The 26,250-nt window shown below is 46.7% G+C and overlaps 1 protein-coding gene across 1 annotated transcript in view; it reads left to right on the plus strand.

Moving 5' to 3' along the window:
• The window catches only part of LOC149355858 (protein obstructor-E-like), a 43,871-nt gene extending 18,105 nt beyond the window's left edge, over window positions 1-25,766 (plus strand). Inside the window, exons 2-5 of the mRNA XM_089577706.1 lie at window positions 12,655-12,870; window positions 14,737-14,922; window positions 21,457-21,658; window positions 25,416-25,766. Coding sequence (XP_089433832.1) covers window positions 12,655-12,870; window positions 14,737-14,922; window positions 21,457-21,658; window positions 25,416-25,443 — 632 coding nt within the window. The 3' untranslated portion in view covers window positions 25,444-25,766. The remainder of the gene's footprint in view (window positions 1-12,654; window positions 12,871-14,736; window positions 14,923-21,456; window positions 21,659-25,415) is intronic.
• Window positions 25,767-26,250: the final 484 nt, after the last annotated feature.

The following is a 26,250-nucleotide window of genomic DNA, read 5'->3' on the forward strand; positions in this document are numbered from 1 at the left end:
AACTTGATTAAGACAATTATTTGTGGTATCGATAAGTGATCAATAAGTGATCGACTTCCAGTTTGAGGGCCTCGACTTCGGGTTACGAGTCCGAGTTGACATGAAAGGTGTGGAAGTGTTACGTCGATTTATTCTTGTAACGTCATAAGGTGTGGCGTCATAAATTGTGACGTCATGCTAGCGCATTTCTCCAATGCGGATACCGCAGTGATCTCTAACGTTTTTCTTTTTTCGAGAGAGAGAGAGAGTGGCAAACATCCTAGCATACATGAAAATCTCACTCACTACATCCTTTATTTGAGTGTCTGAAAACTGCAATGCTCATGAGTTTTGGTTTAACTATGTCGGTAAATACAACACGAGAGAAAAAAACAGCGCAGGAACAGGGACACAAGAAAAGAAGACGACGGGACAGGCGCTGACTAGCACGGAAGGTTTATTGCACGGAAGGTTTATTGCTCGCTCAACTCGCCGTTTTACTAAAACACAACACGACCACACAAATATGTATCTACCGTCAAATACTCGTCTTCTTCAACGGCAACTGAATAGGTTTTAGATTTAGACGAGCTTAAAAGCGTCTGATGTGTAGAACTTACCGGTAAAGCATGAGAAGTTTGTTGGACTAGCATCCGAAACAGTGGCGTAATCGTCCATCAAAACCGCGGCTGCCCTCAGGCTTCTCCAGCGCGCACAGCGCTAGGTAAGGGCCGCGTGATGACGTCATCTACGGTGCCGGTACATTTACAGCTCAGAGACGCTTTCTTTGAAGAAAAAAAAAACAATTTCATGGAAGGCAGCGTCTGAGGCGCGTTTTTTTTTTTTTTGTGGCACCCGATGACACAGGGCTAGTTGTGGACAAACGCAGCGGGTTTCAAGTTTCACCGTCCGTGATGTCATCACCGAGCTTCTCCGCATTCCTACGATGCTGCGAGGAGAAGCCCGAGACTTAATCGTGGATTGCATCACAATTTTAGCTTCTGGTAAAAGAAAACTCGGTACCCTTTACGTACCGCTTATATAGATTTGAATCTTTCTATGTCTTGGAAATCTCAAAAAGTGGTGCAGCTGCCCTTTATGAAAAGAAGAACGTCATGGATATTAATAGAGAGCTTTAGTGTAGCGTTGGCGTGCTAGCGGACCTAAGGGAAATTACGTTAGCGTACCTCAAGCAACTTATACCCGCAGACAGTTTTAGTATAGTGTTCAGAAAACGTTAAACGTGATCTGCTTCACATGGCTGCGAAAGGTCCTTCTAAAATGGTCGCCACTACCGCTAACTTGCCAAAATATAATATTTCAGAGTCTTTTATATCAATTATTATAGCTGCAGTTATTTTCGCACACCAAAATGAACAAAAAATTAAAATTACTTGAAATAATAAACGTTTCACAGTGGCACCATCTAGTCAAAGCAATGTTAACTACAAACCTTTCAAGCAAGAATATTTTCCATGATATGACGTCTAATGTTAGAATAACTTTTCTAAATATAAATTAAATTGTAGTGTGTTGCATCATTTAAGTACACAAAAAAAAAACAAGACAAATCTCAAAATCTATTTTTGTTTCGTTCCGGACGTTTGTGTTGCGTTCAGGGCAGTTGCAGACGGTTGCAGTGCAGCTTGAGGCCCCATTTCGCTTGTGTGCTCCAGATTCGAGAACGTATCTTAAAAACTGGGCTCAATTGCAGCTTAAACTTAACCGTCGAAGCAAGGTAAGTCATAGGGAAAAGCAACAACACCAGTAGTTTCCGGTAAACATGCCGACCGGAGTCGTAAGGACTGTTGAATCGGACGCCGTTGAATCGGACTGTTGAAGGACGCCGCCATGTTTTCACGCTAAGGGCGCAAAAGCCGCAACTGACTCAACGCTAACTGCTGAAAATTGCTTGCGGACGCTAACGCTATTCCACCGTTAGCGCTCAGCGCATGCGCACTTTGGACGCGCTATTCCGCTATGCACCCAATTACGCAGAGCCCGCAATACTAAAACTCTCTATGATCACGTGTCCTGATGTTCATTCGATATATGAAGGCATGTACTCGGTGTATTAAAAAAAAAGTATTAAACCTATTTTGATTAAAGAAAACCTCCTAAGGTCACCGGAAAACTCGAACTGAATATAAAAGGGTATAAAGAGGATCACTTCTCCAGGCTAAAGGAATGAAGTTCAGAAAATTTTTAAATGTTATATTCGGGTTACAAAATAAGCACGCAGACAGACAAGGACGAGTGAACATGACAGACGAGCGCTTGTCTCTCGTCTTCAGGCGTCCTTGACTTTCTCCGCTCTTTATGTTGAGCATGGCTTCCAACTAACCGACCCTTACCTTACTGAGTCTTCAAGACGCTTTGGATATGAATAGTTATGAATAAATGAATTAATTCATAATGACCAGGTACTCCCAAATGGCTAGGGTAAAGCAACGTGTCTTAAGAATTACTTTTACTGAGGTAAATTTACAAAATATGACCGCAGTATCACACCGTTAGTGAACGATGTCGTTACCAAGCGGCGGGGTAAATTTCGTGTAGGCAGCATTCAGAGTCTGTTTGAAAACATCGACATGCGTAAATCGATTGGGCGTGGTGATATTTCTCCATGCATTCTCCAATGTTGTTCGAGATCAATTTCGCGCCACTTTTATATAGCTAAAGCAAATCCTAAGCTACAGGAATTATACGAAATGGTTGGGGCATCTTTCGTATTTTACGTCATGATTCCAGCAATTGCAGACCTGTGCCAGTAACATGAATACCATGGAAATTATTTTAACATACCTTAATATACATGAATAAAATAGCATACAGCGCCAAAATTGTTTCAGGCGAAAGCCTTTAATGCCCCACGTTGTCGACAGAAGGCTGTCAACAGAAGCTTGTCAGCAGAGGTGTCACGCTTTTGACGGGTGTCCACCGAGATATGTGAGACAGTTACTGCGCAATTTCCTTCCCTCAAATACAATTTTCATTTTCTTCATTGCGGCCCCTCTTTCTCTTCGTCTTTCGCTCCCACTTCTTCCCTTCCTGTACGGTGCGGTTCAGGTGTCCATCGAGATGACAGCAAATTACTGCGCCATTTCCTTTCCTCAAAAAGCGTTGCGTTCAAAGGGCAAGGCATCGCGTCGAATGGGTGGTGGCGTTCCGTGGACTCCTTGGCAGCGCTACAACACGCTGTTGCATTCCACTCCTAAAGGCGAAGCTTAAGCGTCATTAATTAGCAGTTAATTAGTAGTTGGCCATCAATCAGTAATAAGTAATTAATTAGTAATTTGACATTACTTAGTAATTAGTACTTCATTATGTGTGACGTCCCGTCACCAATGCCACAGAGGTAGTCAAATTGGTGCGGAAAACGCTTTTGCCTCTACGCACTTTAGACAAAGTGCCACCTGAATTTTTTTAAATTAAAGAGCCGCATGAGCCTCTAGGAAGCTCTCTTTCGCAACCCAATGCGTTGAATTTTATCGATTTTGAATCAGATGGCAATGAGGGAAAGGGGAGAGATAATATCCCCAGTTTTTCTTTATTCCCTGAAGCGCTTGGTACGGTGTCTCGCTCACGCCTCCTTGATAAGCCTCGAATAATAAATATTCGCTTCTCCGATCCAAAATGGAAAGTGACTTATTTATTTACACGCCGACAGAGTTGCATTAAGTAAACGAAGTTTCAGTTGTGCAAATATCTTAGGAGGAGTACCTGCAGGCTCGGTCTTGGGGCCACTTTTGTTCTTGGCGTGGATGTAAATGGTATCGCTGTAGGCATTTTTACTTTAATAAATGCTTTCACGGTAAACCGAGGCTTCACACACGCAAGAGAATTTTGCTGGGGAGTGAAGGTGGGAAGAGGTTGGTGCTTTGGTGGTAGGTGGCGCTTGTGGTGGATGGAGGTGGGGAGCTGTGTCGAAGGTAGCGGTGTGTGTGTGGGCAGCGTCGTGTCTAGAGGATGGGCGCCGTTTCTAGAGGGTGAAGGCTTCACACACAGAATATTTCCTGTCTTCACTGGGATAAAGCTGCATTTCCACCGGGTGCCACTCTCACTGCTCTCGGAGGGAAAGAGGAATGGTCATTGAATCCCGGTATACGGTTAATAGCGATCTAATATGGGTAGAAGCAGGATGCAAGTTATATACAAGATGTAAGGGTGTAAGCTGATTGCTCGTGAAACCCACGGAGAGACAGTCATTTTAAGCGCGAAGGCCCGGTAGAACATGGAATTTCATTCACCGGAATTTAAGACACTCAAACATGAAGGTATATGGTACGCTCTATTTCAGCTAAGTTAGGCCTATTTTGGACCATGACTCTAATGAATAAAGCGCGCACAGAAACCATTGACGGCACCGCAGGCAGTGCAGCTAGGTTTGGCACGGGGCCTTCCGGAATGAAGCGCCGTGCATATGCCATAAAAGCCGAGCTGTGCTGGTACCGCCAAAGAAAAATTGATACTTTAACTTTTATATTAAAATTTTCGCTATAAAGCCGTCGTTAATACTGACAGCTCTCTCAGGTTCACTATGTTTCGACAGGCACAACACAGAGCAATGGTGTGCTTATTTATTTAACGCATGCTGAATTAATTGACGTTTCATGCCACGACTTTAGTGACAACATATTCTTCGTGAATACAATCAATGTCACGAAATTTGTAAATGTAAATGGTTCTGGAGGCAAGGAGAGAGCGCACAGTAAGTGTCGTACTAACTGCCAATAAAGTAACCGCGCTGTGAGAGACGACATGAAGAAGAGGGAGAAAGGAGGGCGATAGAAAAACTTCTGCGATGGAATGTCCCATATTAGCTATACGAGTTCGGTATCTTTAACGAACACTGATAGTGCACAGCACACTGGTGCCGTTTTCATTTCGTATTAGGCGAAATGCGGCCGCGGCTGGTATGGAATCCTGGGAACTATCGCTCAGCATACGAACACGATATCCATTCCAGTGTATTTCCGAGAACCCCCAAGATTCAGCAGGTATCAATTTCGCCAGTAAGTCACCGAATCATCGCTCCAGGTGTGTCATTTTTCTTTCCAAGCTGCCGCGGGGACCGCACGAGTTTCATCCCTCTCGAAACTGTCCGTGTGGGCGGCCGCGAATGTCAGCTCTGCGGCGTCTGTGAGCGCCGACAAGAGTCAAAGCGTTGCAATTGTTCCGCGGAAAGCGCAGCCGCTCGTTTACACTTTGGAGGTAAGCGGAAAGCCACCAAAGAAGAGATAAATTGAAGAGCAGAGCAAAGAAAAGTCTGCTGCGTTCTCTTTTTCGACCTAAATAAATACAGTCTTTGATATGCTTTGTGTACTCTTGTGGACATCTACTGAAAATGTTAATAGTTAGACACCTGCGTACGGCTTTGCAGAGACATATCGCGGCCGGTGCAGCCGCTGATTGCCAATGCTAATTGAGGCTAGTTTTTTGGCACTGCACAGCGTCTCACATTTAGCTCGGAATGAAGAAGAAACTGACAGAAAAATTTGCGGTTCGACTCACTCTGCGCCCAAGTTACGGACGCGCGCTGCGACTGAAACAGCAAGACTCAGCGACGACCTCCGGACGTCAAAGAGCAATGCTTGCCGTCTGCAACATTGTTAAACGTGAATTACTGCTGCTATCGTATCTCAGTGCAGATGGTAACCATGTTTCGCATGCCTTTTACGCAAGCCTTTTACGTAAAAGGCTGTGAACCATTTTTTTTAGAGGAAATGAACAAACGGAATAATCTGGAAAACTTTTTACCATGTTTCTACTGGCATGCATGCATTGAGAGCCTTTGTTTTCGGAGGCTCACCATGCCATAAAGCGCGCGCGTGCCCATCGTCGCCTGGAAAATGCCGCTGCCAAAGCACATAAACACGCACAGGACATAGATTTCAACTGACAGTCTGTGAGGCTACCATCTGAGCTAACTGGCGTGCTCAGCGCAAAGCAAACTCGCCGTGGCTTTTTACAACCGTAAGTCAACCCATCCATTTTGTTATAGGCAAGATAAGAGGAAGAGAAAGAGAAAAGACCTGTGTGCCGTCATCAGCAGGTTAACGTACCAAAAACTGCCGTAACACCAACGAACTCACTGCTAAGCGAAGGATTCCGGTACGGTGGCTAGCCAGCCTAGCCCCTCTTTAGAGTTCACCTCCATGTTGGCTAAGTTATCCCCTTTAGCATCCGCTACATGTGCGTACGATATGTATGTAACGACACCGTGGGGTTTCCGCTGTGTACGAGCCTGCGAATCCGAGCGGGACGTTTCGGCCAGTTGCATCTCGCGGAGAGAAACAAATCTGAAAGGGACGCAGCTCGGAATACGGGCCTAAGACGAACTCACCGCGGTGGCTCAGTTAACAGAGCGCTTACCTACTCAGCCGGAGTGCCCGGGTTCGAACCAGGCCGCGGTGGCCTCGTTTCGTTGCAGGCAAACGCAAAAAAAAGCGTCCTTTAGCTGTGCGATGTCATTGAACGCTGAAGATCGCCAGGTGGCCGAAATTATTCGGAGCCCTCCACTACAGTAACTGTTTCTTCTTACACTACCACTTCCTCCCATATTTCACGGCGCGATTGATGTATCCACCGAGCAATGAGACACTTACTACGCCATTTCCATTCCTTAAACTACTAATACGAAATGGGCTACTGCGTCATGTTTAAATGAACCGAGTGTAATGCTGAAAGCGGAATCAGGAAGTGCTAGCTCCTACCGCGTGTATGAGCAGTATGGACGTTGAGTTCTAAAGAAACTCTTTCCACCTCGTGCACACTTCGCGCCCTCCCTTTCCGCTTTCCTCGTGGTTCCATCTGCCCCTTACACCGCCGTCACCGCCGCCACCGACGCTCAACCCAGGAGCGGGTGCTTACGAACTGCGCTCTAAATCCGGCGACAAGCAGGAAGACATGCTCTACATTTAATTTTTTTCACAGGAAGTGCAATGAAATTCACTCTGAGGGGGGCGAAATGCAGGTGGCGCATGCTGATCGTCAGCACTGTCAGAATGGTCTCCCCGCTTGGCTAAGTGTATGCAACATCGTCGTAACAGTACAAAATGTGCTCAAGCACTTCATTTAATATGACAAACATGGTTCAGAACAGTTTCTTATTATGTAGTGGCCAGGGTGTAAACCCACAAATTTTTATACTGCCCTTGCTGTGTTTTCAAGCTTTGCTTACCTGACTCGCAAATTCATTCACGCGTGCTCTAAGACCGAAGCCAGGCAAGAAAGTGTCGTGTCTATTTCTACCTATTGTAAACTTCTGTTATATATAGCGTTATAGCCCCATATAGTGGCTTATTTATCGAGGATATTTAAGGGAATCTTTGTATTGTTTGTTTGTTCATTCTTCAAAGCTGCCGGCACGCCACTTTATCGCTTTGTTTGTGATGCAAGACGCGCCTAGATTTATCTGGATTGATCGCATACAGGCGGAGCCGATTCTACGTGGCTCCAGATTGTTCTAGTAACTTTCCAAGATTTATCTCGAACGTTCGCTATCAGCTTTAAAGGGAGCATGGCCCAGAGCGGCGGGCGTTCTGCTCGACGACCGCCGAGCACGCTTCTTGCTATGCCGGCGCCGAGTGATTCAGTTCTTTGCGGGCGCAAGTCAGCCCAAATAAAGAGTTTCGTTTAGAAGCTATTCTCGCTGTTTTCCCGTTCGCCGGACTGCAGTCACCACTGCGTGACAATATATTGCCACGTTTCAACAAGCAGCCGCTGGGCGGCTGCTCTTCGCAAGTCGCGTGCACCGGCGAGTGAAAGAAGAAGATTGGCCCCGGCCTCCTCTGGGTGCTCTTGGCTTGTTCTCCGGTGCCATCCAGGTCAACCCCCCATTAAAGCCTTTCGGTTACGAGCCCCAACGGCTACGTAACAGTGTTCCAGAAGGCAGTACTTTATATTAGAAAAAGCTAAAAAATTTTTTTCTCCCACAATTTCTTACACACAGAGAAAAACGGAGCACGTCGTAAAACCCACCACATGCACACTATGGGTGCGTTCCAATACTCCCGAGTAAACGTCTACTTAGACGTCTTGCCGGACAGCCCCCATTTTGAGACGCGTTTTATTTTTCACGAAGCCGACCAAGAAGACTGCTTCGCCGAAGTCCACATCTATGCAGGCTAACTTCCTGTCTAAAGATGGCGGAGCAGTTGGTGCAGTCAGAGCTGAGTGAGCCGTGCTCTTGGCGGGCACTGGAGCCCGGAGACGCACCATCTTTCAAGTGTCAGTCATTCCGTTAAGTTGATTTTTATAGGAACTGGCGGCAAATAAAGCCGTCTTTGTGGACCTACGATTATATTTGTGAATCGCGCGAGAGGAAATCGTGCGGGTGAGATCGTCTGCTATGCAGGTGAGATCGTCTGCTGAAGCGGTAGCAATGAACGCACCATTATTGTAGAAAAAAATAAAATAAGAACTAGCAAACAACTAACAGCGCTCTTTTAACTTGTTTTATTAAGAATTTTTAAGAACATAGGAGTGCAACTATTCGCAAATGTTAGTTCAGTTTATATGCCGCAAGGCGGCGCGTGAAGTAGACACGTTCCAATATGTAGACATGTAGACGGCTTCCTAGACGTCACACTAGACGTCTTGTCAGAGAATTGGAACGCACCCTATATGTAGCGGTGGCAAGAAGGGCCAGTGTTGCTACGCTGCGATTGTCAGTGCCGCAGCAACCCAGACTTGGAGAGCAATGTCGCTCCGACGGACTCGTGTGCTCCAAAAAGCGGAGCACCTCAACTGCAATTGCTTCGCGCTAGAGATAGTGAGCCAAACGAAAAACTGACACACACGCACATGCACACACACACACATGCCCCGGAAAAACACGAGGCCATGACATGGCGACGCCGACGAAAATTCGTCGCAACAAAAAGACAAAAAGAAAAGGCACGATTTCATCACCGCCGCCGCACCTCGACGCCGTGGCATAGTGAAGAATCGCGGAGGGGGAGGGTGGCATACAGGAAGAAAGCTGGGCCGTTCGGTTCAAAAACATGGTTTGGCAAAAGGGGGTGGTGACTGCGCAGCTAAGTGGACGATTACGCGACCAAGTCGCTGTGCTACTGTGTAGGGCTGTCCGTCTTCCGTCAACGATTCCTCGGGAAGGGAGATCGGGCTGTCGTCACCAGCAGCGCCCGGAACGGATGTCCGCTTGAACATGCGGCTCGTCGAACCACCGGTTGCGGCACCAGACCGCCTCAGCTTGCTGCTGGCGGCGTTCAGGTCACTCTGGAGCTTCTCGTTGGCCTCGAGCACTTCCTCGAGCTGGCGCTGGAGCTTGCGCCTCTGCGCCTTCTCCCGCGAGCACTCCACCTCCACTTCGTCCAGCTGGCGCTTGAGGTTCTTCATCCGGTTATTCGTCTTCACTCCCTGTTCCTTGAACTGGTCGACATGCCTCCGCTCATCATCCACCTGCATCATGGCCTCCTTGAGGCGGTTCTCCAACTTCCTTATTGTCCGCATGGCAGCCTGCGTCTCCTGCTCAGCCTGGTCGAGCTGCTCCTCGCCCTGGGAGAGGCGCCCTTCCAGCTGGCTGGTGGCAGTGCGCAGCTTCGATTTGCAGGAGGTCTCCACTTCTTGCAGCTTGGCACGCAGCTCCTTGGTCTGCCGCTCCTGCACCAGCGCATTGTTCTCCAGCCGCTGCGACGTGGCCCGCTCTGCAGCCAGGTCGGCCGTCTGCTGACCCACCTGAGCCTGGGCCTTGCGGATCTTCTCGCTGAGGATTTCGCCATTGCTCTGTTCCTCCTTGGCATGCATCTTGGCTTCCAATTTCCTCTTTTCCTCCAGGAGCAGTGACTGTTTGGCAGCCGCGCTGGATATCTCGTCCTGGAGCTCGTCACGCTCGCCCTGTTACGTTGCCGTTGGGGCTCGTGACCGAAAGGCTTTAGTGGGGGGTTGACCAGGACGGCCCCGGAGAGCAAGCCAAGAGCACCTAGAGGAGGCCGGAGCCAATCTTCTTCTTCTTTCACTCGCCGGTGCACGCGACTTGCGAAGAGCAGCCGCCCAGCGGCTGCTTGTGGAAACGTGGCAATATAATGCACGGCGTTTAATTACGTGTAGTTGTAACCTTCTTCTCTGAACTCGATCAGACAGTCAGTTTTCGTTACTACTGAAAGCCACGGTTTAACTAGACGGTGATAGTCATGATAATTATAGTAGTTTGTTGAGCATCCATAGCTATATATGGAGGGGAAGCTACTACAGGGCGACCATTTTGAAGAGGAAATACCGCAGAAAGCCCAACATTCTGATTCCTTTGGGCTACCATTATTTTCACGCACGGAGATGTCTGTTATCTACCGCGAATAATACAAATTTCATAAATATAAAGATAAAGCTGGCAAATATTTTTCATTGATTTAGAAATAAAGTTATCATTTTCAGTTGTGCTTTATTCTTTATAGAATTGATACTTGGTGCTGAAAGGCCTGGAAAATAAAAAAAATCAACCTCGTGATCTTATATATCTATGCAATACCTGCCGATCATATGTTTAAAAATATTCCAATTAATTACGCAGGAGTTCACACCATTATTATCTGTGAGTATCTTCCCTGCCATGCTTCAGATGGTGCGGTGAGCAGCGGTGAGCCCCTCAGAGCGGGCGGAACAGAGGAAATCACGGGGCACGTGCGCCACAGAGTTACACGAATTGATGGACGTCGCCATGTGTGCTTACCGCAGGCACGCGATTTTTTAAATGAGCGAAACATGGCGAGAATTTCTTCATCCGCAACACCGATGGCAATTGCTAATGGCATTTTTGAAACTCTAAAAATTGATTTAGCTCTTACTACGTGTCAGCTAAATATCTCTAATTGTAACCAGGCTCATAACTCGAACCGTTGAAAAGTTAAAATATTAGAAATTATATAAAAACTTAAGAGCAATCGATTTACCAGATTTCTGGCGACCACCAACAGTGGTATTACTATGCCACAAAAGCCATAATGCTACCTGAATAAGACTGTTTTTCTTAATTAGCAGTGCGCTTCCCGAAATTCCTGGTAGATACCCTACACCATGTTGTGACAGCCTCTTCTCCACAAATGCTTTCTTCAACACATTTCTCGGGCAGCTCAGCACATCTGCATGCACAAGCGCTTCTCATTAGTTAACCATACGGCGTACCCTCTCTGGCCGACCAGAAGTGAATCTTGTGGCCGAGAAATGCTGGTACTGGAATTAAGTTCATTTCTGGAGCTGGCTTCAAAGCACAGAAAGCTGTACTTCACATCGAGCCAGGTTTTTATTCGTGGTCTGCGGGCCGTTTTCCAGCCGTACGTAATTCTATGCAAAGCAGGCAACACAGAGGTGCTCTGCCTACGACTTTATAAGAATTGCTATATGCTGAGAACAGCCTGCGTTTATGCGACGCTCGCTGGGACGAGTTTAAGCGCACACGCAGTGTGTTGGGTTTTAGCCTACATCGTTGCAACGATGACAGAAACTCACAACGTGCATGGCAGGGACAAAACCAAAGAAGAACGCAGTATGAACGGCATTTTTACTGAGGGAGAAGAAGAAGAAGAACCCTCCTGCTATGTGTGTGTCTTTGGCCTTTCTCTCTGATGTCAGCCTCTGAGCTGACGTCATAACTTTGCAATCAGCCCTTAATAAGCTAACTGAAATGTGCTGCAGATGGCAGATGAAAATTAACAAAGACAAAACTAAACACTTCAAGCTCACCGCGGTTTCAAAGTCACAAGGAAGTGCATACATAATAAATGATAGCATTGTATACCCGATTCCATAGGTTAAATGCCTTGGCGTCTCCTTAAATTCTAATTCGACATGGACCCATAAAATATATTACATCTTGAGCGAAAAGAAACAAGGCTTTCTGAAGCGGCGCTTGTATCTGGTCGACAGGGACACTAGACTTCGAACATACCATTTCCTCGTGCGTCCTTCCCTGGAATGCGCGTCAGTCATTTGGAACCTTACCAATTCACCCTAACCGATCTTCTTGAAGCTGTTCAGAATAAAGCAGGTCGATTCATCTTGTCATCCTACTCGCGATTTCAAAGTGTTTCATCTCTTAAAGAAACGCTCAACGTGCCGTCGCTCGCAATGGCCAGAGAACTCGGTGATGATATTTTCACACTCTCTGTCACAGCAACACATCATTTGCCTGGTAATATATTTTACCACCACCTCGTACCTCACGTCGCAACGGTTATGCCTACAAAGTTAACTCTTCTTCGGCCGGACGGAATTGTGCAGGTATTCGCCTTTGTCCTTATAAATAAATGAATTGAATGAATTGTCCTCTAGGATCGCTATGATAACACACTCTTCGGTATTTCATTCAGTCTTACTAACTTATCTAAAGTCCTAGCGCTTCCAGCGACATAATTACTTTCTTACATGAATAATCCACAACTGCTGTTCCTTTTCTTTTTACATTGTGCATTTTGTAAGACTGTTGTGATTATGTTCCTTGACTTGTACTTGTGTGCCGCATTAACTATCTGCAGTGTTTTTTTGAGCGTGTGTGAAAGATTCGTACTCTGCTTTATGCCCCCCCCCCCTCTATGTAATGCCGCCAGTGAGCCCTTAGGGTATCTGAGTAAACAATTAAATAAATTTCCGCCACAAACACTAACTAGCCCAAGTTGCTGCCTTCCCGCGGGGATTAATGTCCTTGTGGTTCCGCAGGTGCTCAGCATCTGGTCGTGGGTCCGCGACACTGCCCGGACCCGGGCCTCCTGGCTTGGCCGCACCCAACGGCCTGCGACCGCTACACGCGCTGTGAAAACGGCACCGTGACCGAGGAGGTTTGCCCTAATGGGCTCCTCTTCGATCCTAACGGAGGAATCTACGACTTCTGCAACTACAACTGGCGCGTCGACTGCGGCGACAGGATCGAGAAACGTAAGCAACCGCTTTGAGTAGCGAGCGTTCCATGTAAATAAGTCGATAAGTTTATCTTTTGCGCGCAGTTAGACGGTTTCCTGGAAAAACGCTCCTTGTGCAGATTTATTCGGTACAGGAAACCCTTACATGCAGTAGAACACGAGCAGTACAATAAAATATATAACCAGACAAGCACTCAGCAGTCACCTTCGTTAAAATAATCATTTTAACAAGAACGCTTACCTAATTTGCAGCCTTGTATAAACAGGGCAAAAATGAATAAAAACAACAAAAAAGCCCGGCAGGTAAACAAGAAAAACAAGATAACAATCCAGCAGATAGCCATCTATCTATATGCGAAGACAGGAAATCATGCCTAATTAACACCAACTGGATGACGCTGACCAATGCCCCTGCTGTCTTCATCACCTGATGCGTACCTGCTTAACATGGCACATAGAACACAGGCGAGCTAACTTTCAACAAGACTACTTCTTGATCTCAACTGATTCTTTTAGGTGCCGTTACTAAAAGTGAAAACAATCCTGCCGTAGGGATAGACAAAGTAGGCCACTGCCATGGTCTTTCTGCAGGAACACACATCGCCTTTAATGCCGCAGCAGTCGGTGAAGTGAAATTCAGAAATTCTACATTGACGACTGAATGAAAAGATCCCGATGTATGTTTTTTTTGTAGTAATTTTTTTCTTATTCAAGAGGCTAACAGTGGCGCATTCTTGCAGACGGTGAGAGGTTGCCGGACTTTATTGGTGAAGATGGTGCACAGATTTATGGCAAATAGAAGGATTCCTTGAGTATAGCCCAAAGTTACACGTGCCATGCAAGCGTCGACGCATTGCAAAAACTGGCTGCGCTGCATACCTTCAGATACAGTCAGAGCGCATTTGCATACCCGATCCATCCGCGAGTTAGTTCTAACAAGAAGTAGTCTGGTCGCAATGCGAATACAACTTTTTAAAAATTAGTTTTCATTGCGTTGGTTGATGACATTCGTGTTAAAAACATGGTAGTTAAGGCTAAACAGCACCTGAACGCTTTCAGTTAGACAGGGGCAGACTAAGCGGGCTTGGTATCATTCAATAAAATAACATTAGTACCTAGAGAGAACTAAACGACTGGATAAGGATTTGCAAGAAGACGAGTCGCCTAATAGGAGGACAGAATATCAAACGCATTTTCTGTGGCCAGGTCTGCAAGCAGGAGCAAGAGAAACATGGGGAATTTTGTGAAATAACTCAAATGGGTCATGGACACTCATTAAGAGCTTAGTAGTGTAACTGAGCAAAAAAAAATGCTTAGAAAGCTAATTTACTTCATCAGTTCAATAAGAAGCGGCAAACGTTCAGTCAATGTGATTAAAATTTCGTGCACTCTGCATGGGTTTTTCCCCTGAACATGTGCCCATCTATTATTGTTCGTGACCGAATTCATAGGGTACACACGAATATACTCAAGAAAGAAATATTGAAAGAAAGACGATTTGGTGATGCTGAGCTCTTGAATATTATGACTGCGCGCGTGCTGGACAACGACTTCAACAGTCCAGGGACTGTGTTGAAGCGTGACCATCCTGGTGGCATCCGCCTGCAGCTTCCCTAAGCCACTAGGTTGGAACTCAGACCCCGTATAAGCAACACCGGGTCTTCCATATGGGTAACGGAGTGAATGCGCAGTTTTAACCACTTCAAGGGCATTTAATCTCTTGCTGAAAACGAGGGACTTCATAGAAGTCAATGAATCAGAGGACTCGGGATGGGAAGCTTGAGAGTGAATGCAAATGTCTCCGACTTAAGCACACTACAGAAGGCGCTTGCGGCTGCTGTTAATCACTGAAAGTTCTAACGTAGCCACCACAACTCCGCAGCGGGCCCGATTCCTTCCCCTGACTGCCCATGGCAGTTTGGCATCTTCCCGAGCGGCAGCTGTCTGCAGTACTTCAAGTGCGAGTTTGGCCTGGCCAACCTGACCAACTGCGAGCCAGGACTCGCCTATGACGACGTCACCCACTCCTGCAACTGGCCGGACTTGGTGGATGGCTGCGATTCCGAAGGTTTTTTCTTTGTTCCCTTCTCAAACTAACCTCACTTAGCACTATGGTTTCCCAACAATAACAGAACTCATGACGCCGAATGCTCTGCAACCAATGAATATGTATTCTTAAGCAATTTTCGTAAAATCTTTATGTTTGTTAAAAATGCAGCCTATACTTCCCCTTATTTCAACGGTATGCCTGGAAAGTATTGTGGTCTAAAAGCTGCACTTTCTAAACTTAAAGCGTTTATATTTGCAGCGTACTACATTAAAATTATCTGCGAAAACATCGCAGAGTAAAATGCAGCAATGAAGATGTGAAATCAGCAATCCAAATTTTAGCGCATCAATGAAGCCAGCAGTTTTACCAGCCAAGGTGCCTACTTTTTCCTCCAGCAAAAGGGCACACAGCCAGCCACAAATACCTGCACCACTTGACAACAAGTGGCAGCTTCTTATTGGTCAGTAAGTAAACACAAAAATGTTCACACACGGAGCAGGTGACGATTGGGGCTGGAGGAATGTCTGACGTTTGGAATCTTAATACTTAGGATCCAGTACTGAGCCCTGATAAGCAGGTGGATTTGTTCAAAAGGCCATTTGCACTGTCGACCACAGCGGTGGCCTTGTGGTCTGAGCATCCGCTTCGCATGAGGAAAGCACAAGCATATCTATAAGAAAGGTAAAAAGCTAACCTGCAAACAACCGCAAAGGAGATAACAACTAAAATAAAAACAAATGCATGACTCATGGATACAGAATTGACCCTCAAGGGGTTATCAACAAAATGTTTGACTAGATGAGTACAGACGATGCTAGACGATGTAGTTCGGAAGATCTTTGCACACGCGTATACCGCGTAGAAGTGAAGAAAAAGTAAAATCTAAAGCACCGTCCTAAATGCCGAACTGGCTGAAGTTATTATGCAATCTGGGTGATGAACAATAAGGGCACTGTAGATGCGGTATAGGTGATGGAAAAGGTATAAGCGTATTTGTGAAAAAGATAGAAGTGGACAATGTTAGCGCAAAAAATAGCAGAGTGAAGGTTTCACCTACATTTAGGTTTCGCTTGACAGGTAATCCCATATTTGCATGAAATACGACAACGGACCCTATTTGGCTTGCTCGCTTCTAACATGTCCCTTAGGTATTTCTAGGTACTCCTAATAAGACTAAGTGAATGAAGCCTACTGAGCGGCGAGACGTAGCACGTTTGTTATATGTAGTACTTAGTACTTGTTATATGTAGCACGTTTGTTATATGTAGTTTGTTATATGTGGGGCCCAGGAAGCCTAATGACCCTGAATCATACGCAGAAATGGTGGTTACGGGATGAATTCACGAGAGGTCAACGCCTATGTATTTGTATTGAGCAGTGCGAGCCAATCGGTTGTTAATGTGGTAAGCGAAGGACGAATTCGATGATCTTCGGGTAAAAGAAATGATTTTTCACTCGCAGACGTTGAGAGTCGTTACCCATGTTTTACGGCATTCAGTAGCGAGGTCCAGGTCATTTTACAGTAAAATGTGGTGGTGGCCCCGCCGCGGTGGCTCCGTGGTTACTGCGCTCGGCTGCTGACCCGAAACACGCGGGTTCGATCCTGGCCGCGGCGGCTGAATTTCGCTGACGGCGAAATTCTAGAGGCCCGCGTACTGTGTGATGTCAGTGCACGGTAAAGAGCCCCAGGCGGTCGAGATTTCCGGAGCCCTTCACTACGGCGTCGCTCATAGCCTGAGTTGCTTTGGGACGTTTAACGCCAATAAACCAATAAACCAGTAAAATGTGGTCGTCGGTATTCTTTAATAATCGGTAAATAATGCTTTCAGCATCAAATATTCCCTTGCTGGATGAAAAATTATGCGGAAGTCTTAAATGTCCATTATTAAAAGTAAAGAACGGAGGACCCTCCCTTGCGGCACACCTGACATAGCTTGGTTTATTGGTTTATTGGGGTTTAACGTCCCAAAGCGACTAAGGCTATGAGAGACGCCGTAGTGGAGGGCTCCGGAAATTTCGACCACCTGGGGTTCTTTAACGTGCACTGACATCGCACAGTACACGGACCTCTAGAATTTCTCCTCCAAAGAAATTCCAGCCGCCGCGGCCGGGATCGAACCCGCGTCTTTCGGGTCAGCAGCCGAGCACCATAACCGCTGAGCCACCGCGGCGGCTCCTACCTGACATAGCGTTGTAAAGAGAAGATAATTAATTATCAACAATTGTGAAGTGTTGGAGATTACAAAGAAAGTTGAGGAGCCATGACAAAGTTAGGGAGCTTAATTTAAGAGCAAGAAGCTTAGATATTTGGCGACAATGTAGTGCGTGATCGAATGCATTAACGAAGTCCAGAACGGCGCAGTCGGTTTGCAAGTTGCTCCTCATGTTCGAAAAAGGTAAGTACAGAATTCGAATAGCTCTAGCTGACAAGAAAAGCTATTACTGAATCCAGGTTGTTTTGGGAAAAAAGAGATTAGATTCTATGTGACTGTGAATATGAGACGCGATAATGTGCTCAAACACCTTGCAGTAAATGCATGTTAGTGAGATTGGATGGTAATTTTCGCGCGAATTTTTTATTGCCACTTTCGCGAACTGGTACCACTTTTGCAATTTTACAGTAACAAGGAAGCATGCCTGTTAGTAATGACTCCTAAAAATATGAAGTTACATAGTTCTGCAAACTTAAATGGTGTGCTTTGGATTTTTAAAATTAACTTCATCGACGCCACATGAAAAAGATGCCTTAAGGCTACTGATCAAGCATTCTATGCCGTCGGGTGTAAAGTAAGTGTGCGCTATGTATGGTCACTCAAAATCCGGTACACAGGAAATGTTACAACTATCTTCTCAAGTAAATAAAGGTGTGAAAATAAGTAAAATGCATTTAGACAGCCACCGTAAGAGTAAGGAGTGTTGTTTAAATCATGCAGCCATCGCGCTGGCTCAGTTGTTATTGTGCTCGGCTGCTGTCCCGCAATACGCGGGTTCGATCCCGGCCGCGGCGGCCGAATTTCGATGGAGGCGAAATTACAGAGGCCCGTGCACTGTGCGATGTCAGTGCATGTTAAAGAACCCCAGGAGGTCGAAATTTCCGGAGCCCTTCGCTACAGCGTCCCGCATAGCCTGAGTCGCTTTGGAACGGAACGTTAAACCCCCATTAACCATAACCGTAATCAAATCACTGAACTGATCAGCCCATCATGTCCTGTTCTTCGCACACCCTACCTGAATAATCGATGTATGACTAGGTGAAATTTCGAGCACTTATCTTTTCGAATCAACATGGGAAGCTACTAGAGTGTATTAGTTTTACGGAGAGTTTGTAGCCATATGATTGCTTATGACTTTACTTAACTGACATGATTATTGAGAAGAGATTGAACAATGTATGTACAGGTCAAATGTGCATATCATGCGCATTATTCCAGGCATTTTTGATATCTTGAATGGCTGCTAATTTAGTGGACGGGATATTTATCCAGTCTGAAGTTTGTTTTCTTTTCATAAAATGCGATGGTTTAAAGGGACTATGAAACAAATTTATTGAGATTATGTAAAGATAGGCAATCCATCACTCGTCACTCCAGCGCAAGAATTTTTGAGCTAGCATCAATAACTACGAAGTTATAGGCGATTAAAAATCACCCTCCTCCTCTCCCCCCTCAACTCGTACGCGCGGGGCACCATAAAAAAATAAAGAAAACAGCTCCGGGACTGGGCTCCGCCCATGAAAACGTCATTCGCTGACGTTCGGTTTACAACTTCCGGTTGTCGCACTCGCAAGGAGCAGCGTGCGTCGGCAGCGTCTCTCTGGTCTCGGCGCTTTCTTGGATTGCGGCGCGCGTCGGGTTTCTTTGCTAGTTGGCAGAATGGACCCGGACCTGTTCCCGGCTCACACAATGTTTTATTTTTTTGTGCGATGGTTCGGCCGTCACACCGATGCTGCCAAGTCTTGGTGTGAAACACCGTGCATATACTGAGCCTAGCTCTCGAATGATGTTGGACACCCGGCTGCGGGATCGCAAAATCGCGCCGCCCGACTTAGAACACAAGGAACATACGGTATTACGGTCGTAAAACGGACGGGAGAGTCAAAGAAGGTCGGGACCGAGTCTGCATGTCGAAGCAGCAGCCGAATGTGAACAGCAGCAGTACGTAGCCGTCAGGCCAAGGCCCTCCGCGACAGCTAACGCTTCGAATTCGTCCTGTGCCCTAAGTAAATGCGGCACCTTTTTTTAAGTTCTCGTAGATAAAATTGTCTTCCATCGCAGATCATATCGTGTAAACGTCCATACCGATCGCTGTAAGCTGGAAACTCACCTTCCCGGCGGGAAGAAACAGTGTCGGCAGCGACTTCGGTCGAAGCTTCAGGTGCTTGACATTCATGCCTGACTATCGAACGAGCGCTGGGTTATAGTAGTAAGCGTCAGGTGCGAAGTGTCGACCGCAAACGCGGAGTCTTCGGCGTGCGTGCGACGCTGGCAGTCCGATGCGCTCCATCCAGGCTGCTCGCTCACGCACGTCTCTAGGAGTAACATGCCTGAGTTCAACACCTCGCCAGTCACTGGGTTTGCAGCCGACGACACAGCAAGGCGTATTCATCTTGGGCGGCCGAAAAAGGCACTGCTAGTGGCTCCCGAACTCGCGACAGAAAGAGGCGGCAGAGGTAAATTAAAACCATATGCGCGAAGGCAATGCCCTCGCTCGCGCTTGCCCCAGGGGGTCGCGCGGCAGCTCGAGCAGACGATTTTCACCGCTACCGGAAGTGTGCCCGTGACGTCGAAGCTGCCGCGGCTCTAGCGAATGACAGCGTGTGGTGGCCTGCCGACGTCATGGGACTAGTGGCGTCTATCTTCCCGGTTTTGGTTTCAGAATTGCTCCCTACGAAGACACCAAGCGGCCCGCGAATTTTGAAAAACACGGTTTTTAAAAATTCATAATAAATTGCCGGCTGAGTTCCGAAGACTCATACTTGGTGTCAATGCTTCTGAGCATCACTTCTAACATTTACAAGCGGCTTTTAATTCTTTTCATGGTCCCTTTAAGCAAAGTTGAAGTTTAGAGAAGTTCGAGCCACTGCTGTAATTTTTGGTGCGAAGTGGGGTCATGAGTTCCTGTATCATCAAATCTCATGTTACGTAAACGCACAGCAAGGTCTAGTATTGCAGTATATGAGCCTGTGACTCATATAAGGACCACGATGGCCTGAGGAACGTTGCAGGAAAATCAACAGAGCGAGCACTTTTTGGACCTTTGTACGAGGACGCACTCGCTATGCAGTCGTGCGAAATACCTCGAACAGACTATTGGTCGCAGGTATTATTCTTTCATTTTTTTTATTTTTACCTCAAAGGCCCGCAAAGGACATTATACGAGGGGTTTATTTCCAACTTTTTCGCTGTAGTCGTGCAATTGCGTCTTCATCACGTAAGGTACCCTTTGCCTGTATGCGAACGCGCTGGCTGTATGCTTGCCGGCAGATACAATCTTAAAAGAGGCAGTTCCATAATTAGTTTTCACATCCGGTAATAGAATTGGCGACAAATTTTTTTTTTTCATTTTTGCAGCGCTACCACCTCTTGGTTTACAACCTTAGTGGCACCATGTGAATTGGAAGGTGCACACTTTCTCACACGTGCGCTAAAAGCCTCGTTCATCTGATAGAAGCAAAGCCTGAGTCGTTTAAAAAAATCACGCTCCAGTCGCTTCGTTTTTAATTCAAACGCATTATACGGCACATTAACACGAAAACCCCGCGTCACCCAAAAAACGGCAAAGTTATAAATCTCTCCATTGGTAGAAACGGTGTGATGTCATCAAAGGCGGGAAAATAGGAAATTTTAGCAAGTAATTTGTCTGTACTAATATAACTGCAACAACTGCACAGGAATAGAACAGAATTGGAATAGAATGAATAGAATCGGTGTACAACTGAAATATAATAGAATGAAATAGGAATAGGACCGCAATGCTTTCGCTTCACTCACATGTAAGTTCCTTTAGTGCTCCTGGTAATTTTCATTGAGGAAGCCCATCATAATCAGCAGGAAGCAGAACCAGAACTTTCTGCGCAGGTTCCGCTATATTACCACAGAGCCACTCCTCTTGAAAACACTAAGAATGACGTAGCAACGGGAGGTAGCATAATTCGTCTCCAATGAAAATGTAACCTTTGAAAGACAGTTAATCATGCAACAATTGTATTTTATCTCCAGAGAATTTTATCCCCCTTTCCAACACTGCATATGCACGTGGAAAAGCAGATGCGTGCAAGAAATAAACACTCGTCTGAAATTCAACTGCAGCTCGACATTTGTGTTTTTCAGTTCGTGCTTACCGCCTTTAAGTTTCTCTGTATGGTGAGAACGTAGGCACTAGGACATTAGTCGTCCTTACTTCTTCCTTTAGGAGCGCTGTTCTTATGAACCCAGATCAGCGAAAACTTCGCTGTCATGCACGTCGCTGTATTTAGCCGATGCAGCTGTTATACTAGCACCAAAGATCAGTAGAAAAATAGGCTTACCTACAGCGCCAGCCTGCTTCGTGCAGCTATCGTGGGCTTCCGCTGCCCGGACAAGGTGACCGGCCCCGGGGCCAAGTTCTACCCCTACCCACGCTACCCCCACCCGGCGGATTGCACGCGCCTCATCACCTGCGTCAACGACAAGCCGCGCCTGATCAGCTGCGGCTACGGCAAGGCGTTCAGCCACTACAGCTACACCTGTGAGGACGCTGCCAACGTTCCCGACTGGTATGAAGGTTTCTCTTGGAGCTCCCTTCTGCTTTTTTTTGCACTTCAGTCGTCCCTTTGATCCGCAGCACTCTGCACCTTTTCATTTGCGCTTCCATGATTTCATTTCATATTGTGTCCTAATTTTTTCTTTTCGGTGTTTTAGGTGGCACTTAATCCTTCCTACCCTCTGCAACGGCCACCGTGCTTGTGTGTGCTCATTCTGTGTTTATCTTCCCAGCACACTAGCACCTGAGAGAGGCTAGGCGTGCCACAACTTTCAAAAGGCCAAGCATTTTTTTTTATCGGCGTTCAGTATGAGCCTTATTATATCATTTCATATCTTGCAAAGCTGAAGCGGTGGCACTGAACTGCGCGGGTTTTAGTAAATTCTCTCCTATCTTTCGCGCTGTTTTTTTGGAGAGATCATGATGTAGCATGCACACAAAATGTCACTCTTGAAGTTGTTCTAGGACACTCTAGTCGGCTACAAGTCACGAATGCAGCGGCGAATCCCCTCAAAGGAGGCCCTCCAGCCAATGCCGTCGACGGGATCCCATGACGTCGCGGTTGCAACGCAGCAGAGGCTAGGGAGGGGAAAAAAGAAGTCGGTCTTTTGTTCCCGTGTCATGAGGAGTTGGTTGTTCGCTGTTCAGCCTAGGCGTACGTCCTGTGGAAGGTGGGAAGTTGGAGACAGGGTGCAGGGCCATTAGTTCTGAGAAGCCCACTCCCCACGCTATGGGTACAGAGGACCGTCTCCTGCTCTTCCGTCCACAGCCTCTACTGCATCGCAACCGCGACTTCATGGCAACTGGTTGACGTCATTGGTGGAGGACCACCTTTAAGGGCCATTCGCCGCTGTATCCTTGACATGTATCCTACTTTAGTTAAGTGAACTCAGTTTTCACGTGGCAAAGCTCTTACCAACTGGGTGGTCTCCCTTCACGACGTCTGCACAGGAATGTCACTTTGCCATGAACCCACAAACCAAGCAGCTCTGGTAAGCTCGGGTTTGTGGAAAGACACCTGCGAATCATAAAGACCCACACATGATGCAGCGTTTTTTCGGCGTTGCGTCGGCGTCTCGTCTACCGGCGTTATCGCTCGGCGTCTGCAGGAGACGGCGACGCAGCCCATGAGGGTATATAAGTGTTGTCTCCAGACGGCGGTGTGGAGTAATCGTGGGTAAAGCCCCTCAACTAATCCCTGCCCGTAGCTAATCATCCTCTCATCGTTGGCGGGAGCCTACTGCGGGGGAAATAGGGACAATGGCGCGGAGTCAGAAGCGGCCCTCCTGCCTTCGCAGAAATCGCCCTCGCCTATGGCGGTATAGCAGCGTATATTAATCCGGAATTCACTGCCACTGAGCGATTAGTCATTGGTCCCCATCAATCCACACCTGCGAGGTATTTATGGCGCCGACGTTGTGACCTGGATTCGCCAAATATCTGCGTCTCGCTACGTCACCTCACTCCAAGCGCCGGAATTTCACCTCCGGCGCTGCCGGTAGCCGAGACGCTGAAGCGAGGCCGAAGAAACGCTTCCTTGTGGTCGGCTCTTAAATGCCTTGTGACTAGCGACCGGTGACGGCTAAAAAATGCGATCCTAAACTGCAATGCCGTTTGCCAGACGGTGCAACACAATGTGCCCGTTCATGTTTGTTGATGATGAGTTTCCTCGTTCGTTTAACATAACTTTAACCTGATGTTAAAGTCTTTACACATTATCGTGGATAAAGAAGACAACGAAGTGGGCAGTGGCACGGCACGGAGCGCTCGCGCTAGGCCCGCCACCATTAAATCATTCCATCGCCATATACCATATACTCCTCTCTTCATCGGTTTGCCGTCACGTCACCTAACATTTGGTGCGGGGTAATCATCGCGATGCTGGTATTAGAGCTTCGGCGTGCTGCATCTGCCATGGTCGTCTGCCTTGTGTTCCTGGTGAGCACCGCCCGGCTGTGCCCCAGCCAACCTGACCAGAACCGACCTCGCCGTTCGCCCCAGCCCCGTCCTCCGCCCCGACCACAAGACACGACGAAGTGATCCTACCGACCAGGCCTTACGCGACCCGACCGATTCTAGACACGTGCGCACACAGCCCCCTTTCCCATGCCGTTCGGTGAGCGCATGGACCTTAGTCGTCGTCTCACGGCGAATTTTGTCCCGGAAGCTTCGAGGACTCATCCAATTATCATATTCTCAACCCTTTCATCGTGACGGCAAGCCCTGCATCTTCTCTTCTGTGTTCATCCCCCCTGCCACGCCCATCGTCACGTCCCGTATTTCATCGTAACTGCCGTTCTTCTACTTCGCGCGATCGGGACGAAAGCTCGGTGTCCCTGGGTAGTGGGGTAGTGTCACAGACTAGAAGACGACAAAGTGGGCAGTGGCGCGGCACGGAGCGCTTGCTCTATAGGCCTGCCGCCATTAAATCATTCCATCGCCATAAGTCATGTAGTTCTGTGTTCATCGGCTTGCCTTCACGTAACAATATATTCAGTTCACCTTTATTTCAACACAGTATGCTCCGCACTTCAATCTGTCCTTTCGCTTGCGCTAACCTGCAAATTTTTTGCCAGGCAAACATATGCCGTTCATTGTACATGTATTCTGTCTGTAGGACAAGAAGGTCCGCGAAGCGGTCAACGGTTGGTATTGTCCACTCATGCATGCCTTTCAAACCTTACGAACACAGTAAGGTTGTCTCGGAACTGATTATGACGCAGGGTAGGCTACCGTGTCATCGATGTTCGTGTGCACCTTCGTAATGGTGTGGTAGTAGCAGTGCCAACTATTCTTTTTAACGGCGCATTTCTCTTCCCAGTCAGTTCTTCGCCATTTCAGCGTATGATACCTGCTTTGGGTTAAAGAAACCTCCTATTAGGCTTTTTCACGCAACTGATCAGCGAAATGCAGGCCCTTGACACCAAGGAAAGCTGAGGGTACTCTTTTTATTAAATATTGGTGCTAAAATAAAAGTAATTTTAAAGAAAGTAGATGAAAAAGGGAACACATGATGACATTCGCATGCCGCGTGCAGCGCAATGCAAGCAGGCTAAGGTGAGCTTTCTCGCTATTTCGGATCCCACTGATGGCATGTGGTGTTTTTAGTTCTATTTCTTTAACATTATCTCCTATATTTAGTGGCTGTTGCAGAAAAAAACTGGCACGTGCAGTGCAGTTGAGTCTTTCGGAGGGTTTCACAGAGCCGCTACGGTCGATCAGGGGTTAGGGCACTGGGCTACTAGCCGGAGGACCCGGGTTCAATCCCGGCCGCGGCAGCCGTGCTTCGATCGAGGCGAAACACAAAAGGCTTCCGTGTGCTGTGCGATGTCAGCGCACGTCTAAGATTTCTTAAAGGTTGCACGGCGATTGATACAACCACAGGAAAGAAGAAAACTATATTTCGGAGAGGAAAGGCTACTAAAAAGGCATGTAATATAGCGAATAGGCGGCTTTGTTAATCTAAAGCAGGTGTTTTTTGTTGTCAAAATTGTTATGGTGTTTACGGTGTTACCAAATGATATTATTCGATATTAGCAGAGAAAAACCAAAGCTCGTGATAAGAATGGTTGTTCGCTTGTCGATAAGCTTTTACGGGCTTGCCGTAATGTCTGATGAAGTGTCCATGATGCACAGAAATGACAAAGCTGCAATACAGCTTTCATAATATCCTGCAAACCATACTGAAACACCCTTGCAGAGTTGCAGAGATAAAAACTGGCTTACATATTTATTACAACTGATAACACTGGCCTCTTTTTTTTTCGCAGTCCTATTGTCCACATCCAGAAGAAGTGAGCATCCTGCAGCGAAGAAGAGCGACGAAGTCTACGTGACGCAAAATGTCGCCTTTTTTAATGCAATGATCCGATCAGTTTACTACTATGCATGCTCAAGGAAGTTATGAAGTTGTCATTAAGATATGGATGCAATAAATGGTATGGAGGGCACACTCAATCTAAGGAACTTCTAGCGCAAACGGTGAAATGTGTTTGGCATAGCTGTTAACATATTTATTGCATCAGTGTGGCGGTAGGCCATAGTATATAAATATTTACTAGGAAAGTGGCATATTTTTTCACTCTGGAAATTTCCATGGCCAATAAACGTTGTTTTAGCAAGCATGTCTTTAATGGCTGCTGTCGCCTTCGGCCCTTTGTTTTGCGAAAAACAACTGCGGTGACAGTAAGTCAGCCTCGGTCGGAAGCGATGACCATGCAGATTAGAAAAACGTTCACAGAATTCTTAGCGTGTTTTATTCCCTCAATTCCTATCCTATATTGAACATGCACGACAAAAAAGCTGTAAAATATTGCTTGACTGGTCCTTGCCTTCACCAAACCAAATTGAAGTACAGATATTTACCAGAGATATTCCATAAGGAAGCAGTTTCCTAAAAGATAGGTTCAAAAATGCATGCAATCTATTACTCCCTGCTCCACTCACAAATATAATTCATCGGTACGAAAAGCAACTCTTTTAGAACAGATGCAAGCAAGAGATACAGAGTGAGGCTATTTCGGCTTAAATATATAAAGGGACGCATGAACAAAACAAACCAAATCAATGAATATGGGAGAAAGGCAAAAGCAAGACGGGGTAAAA

The sequence above is a fragment of the Amblyomma mixtum genome, chromosome 3 (assembly GCF_055824585.1).
Source record: "Amblyomma mixtum isolate Tamu chromosome 3, ASM5582458v1, whole genome shotgun sequence".
In the NCBI taxonomy this organism is placed as follows: Eukaryota; Metazoa; Arthropoda; class Arachnida; order Ixodida; family Ixodidae; genus Amblyomma; species Amblyomma mixtum.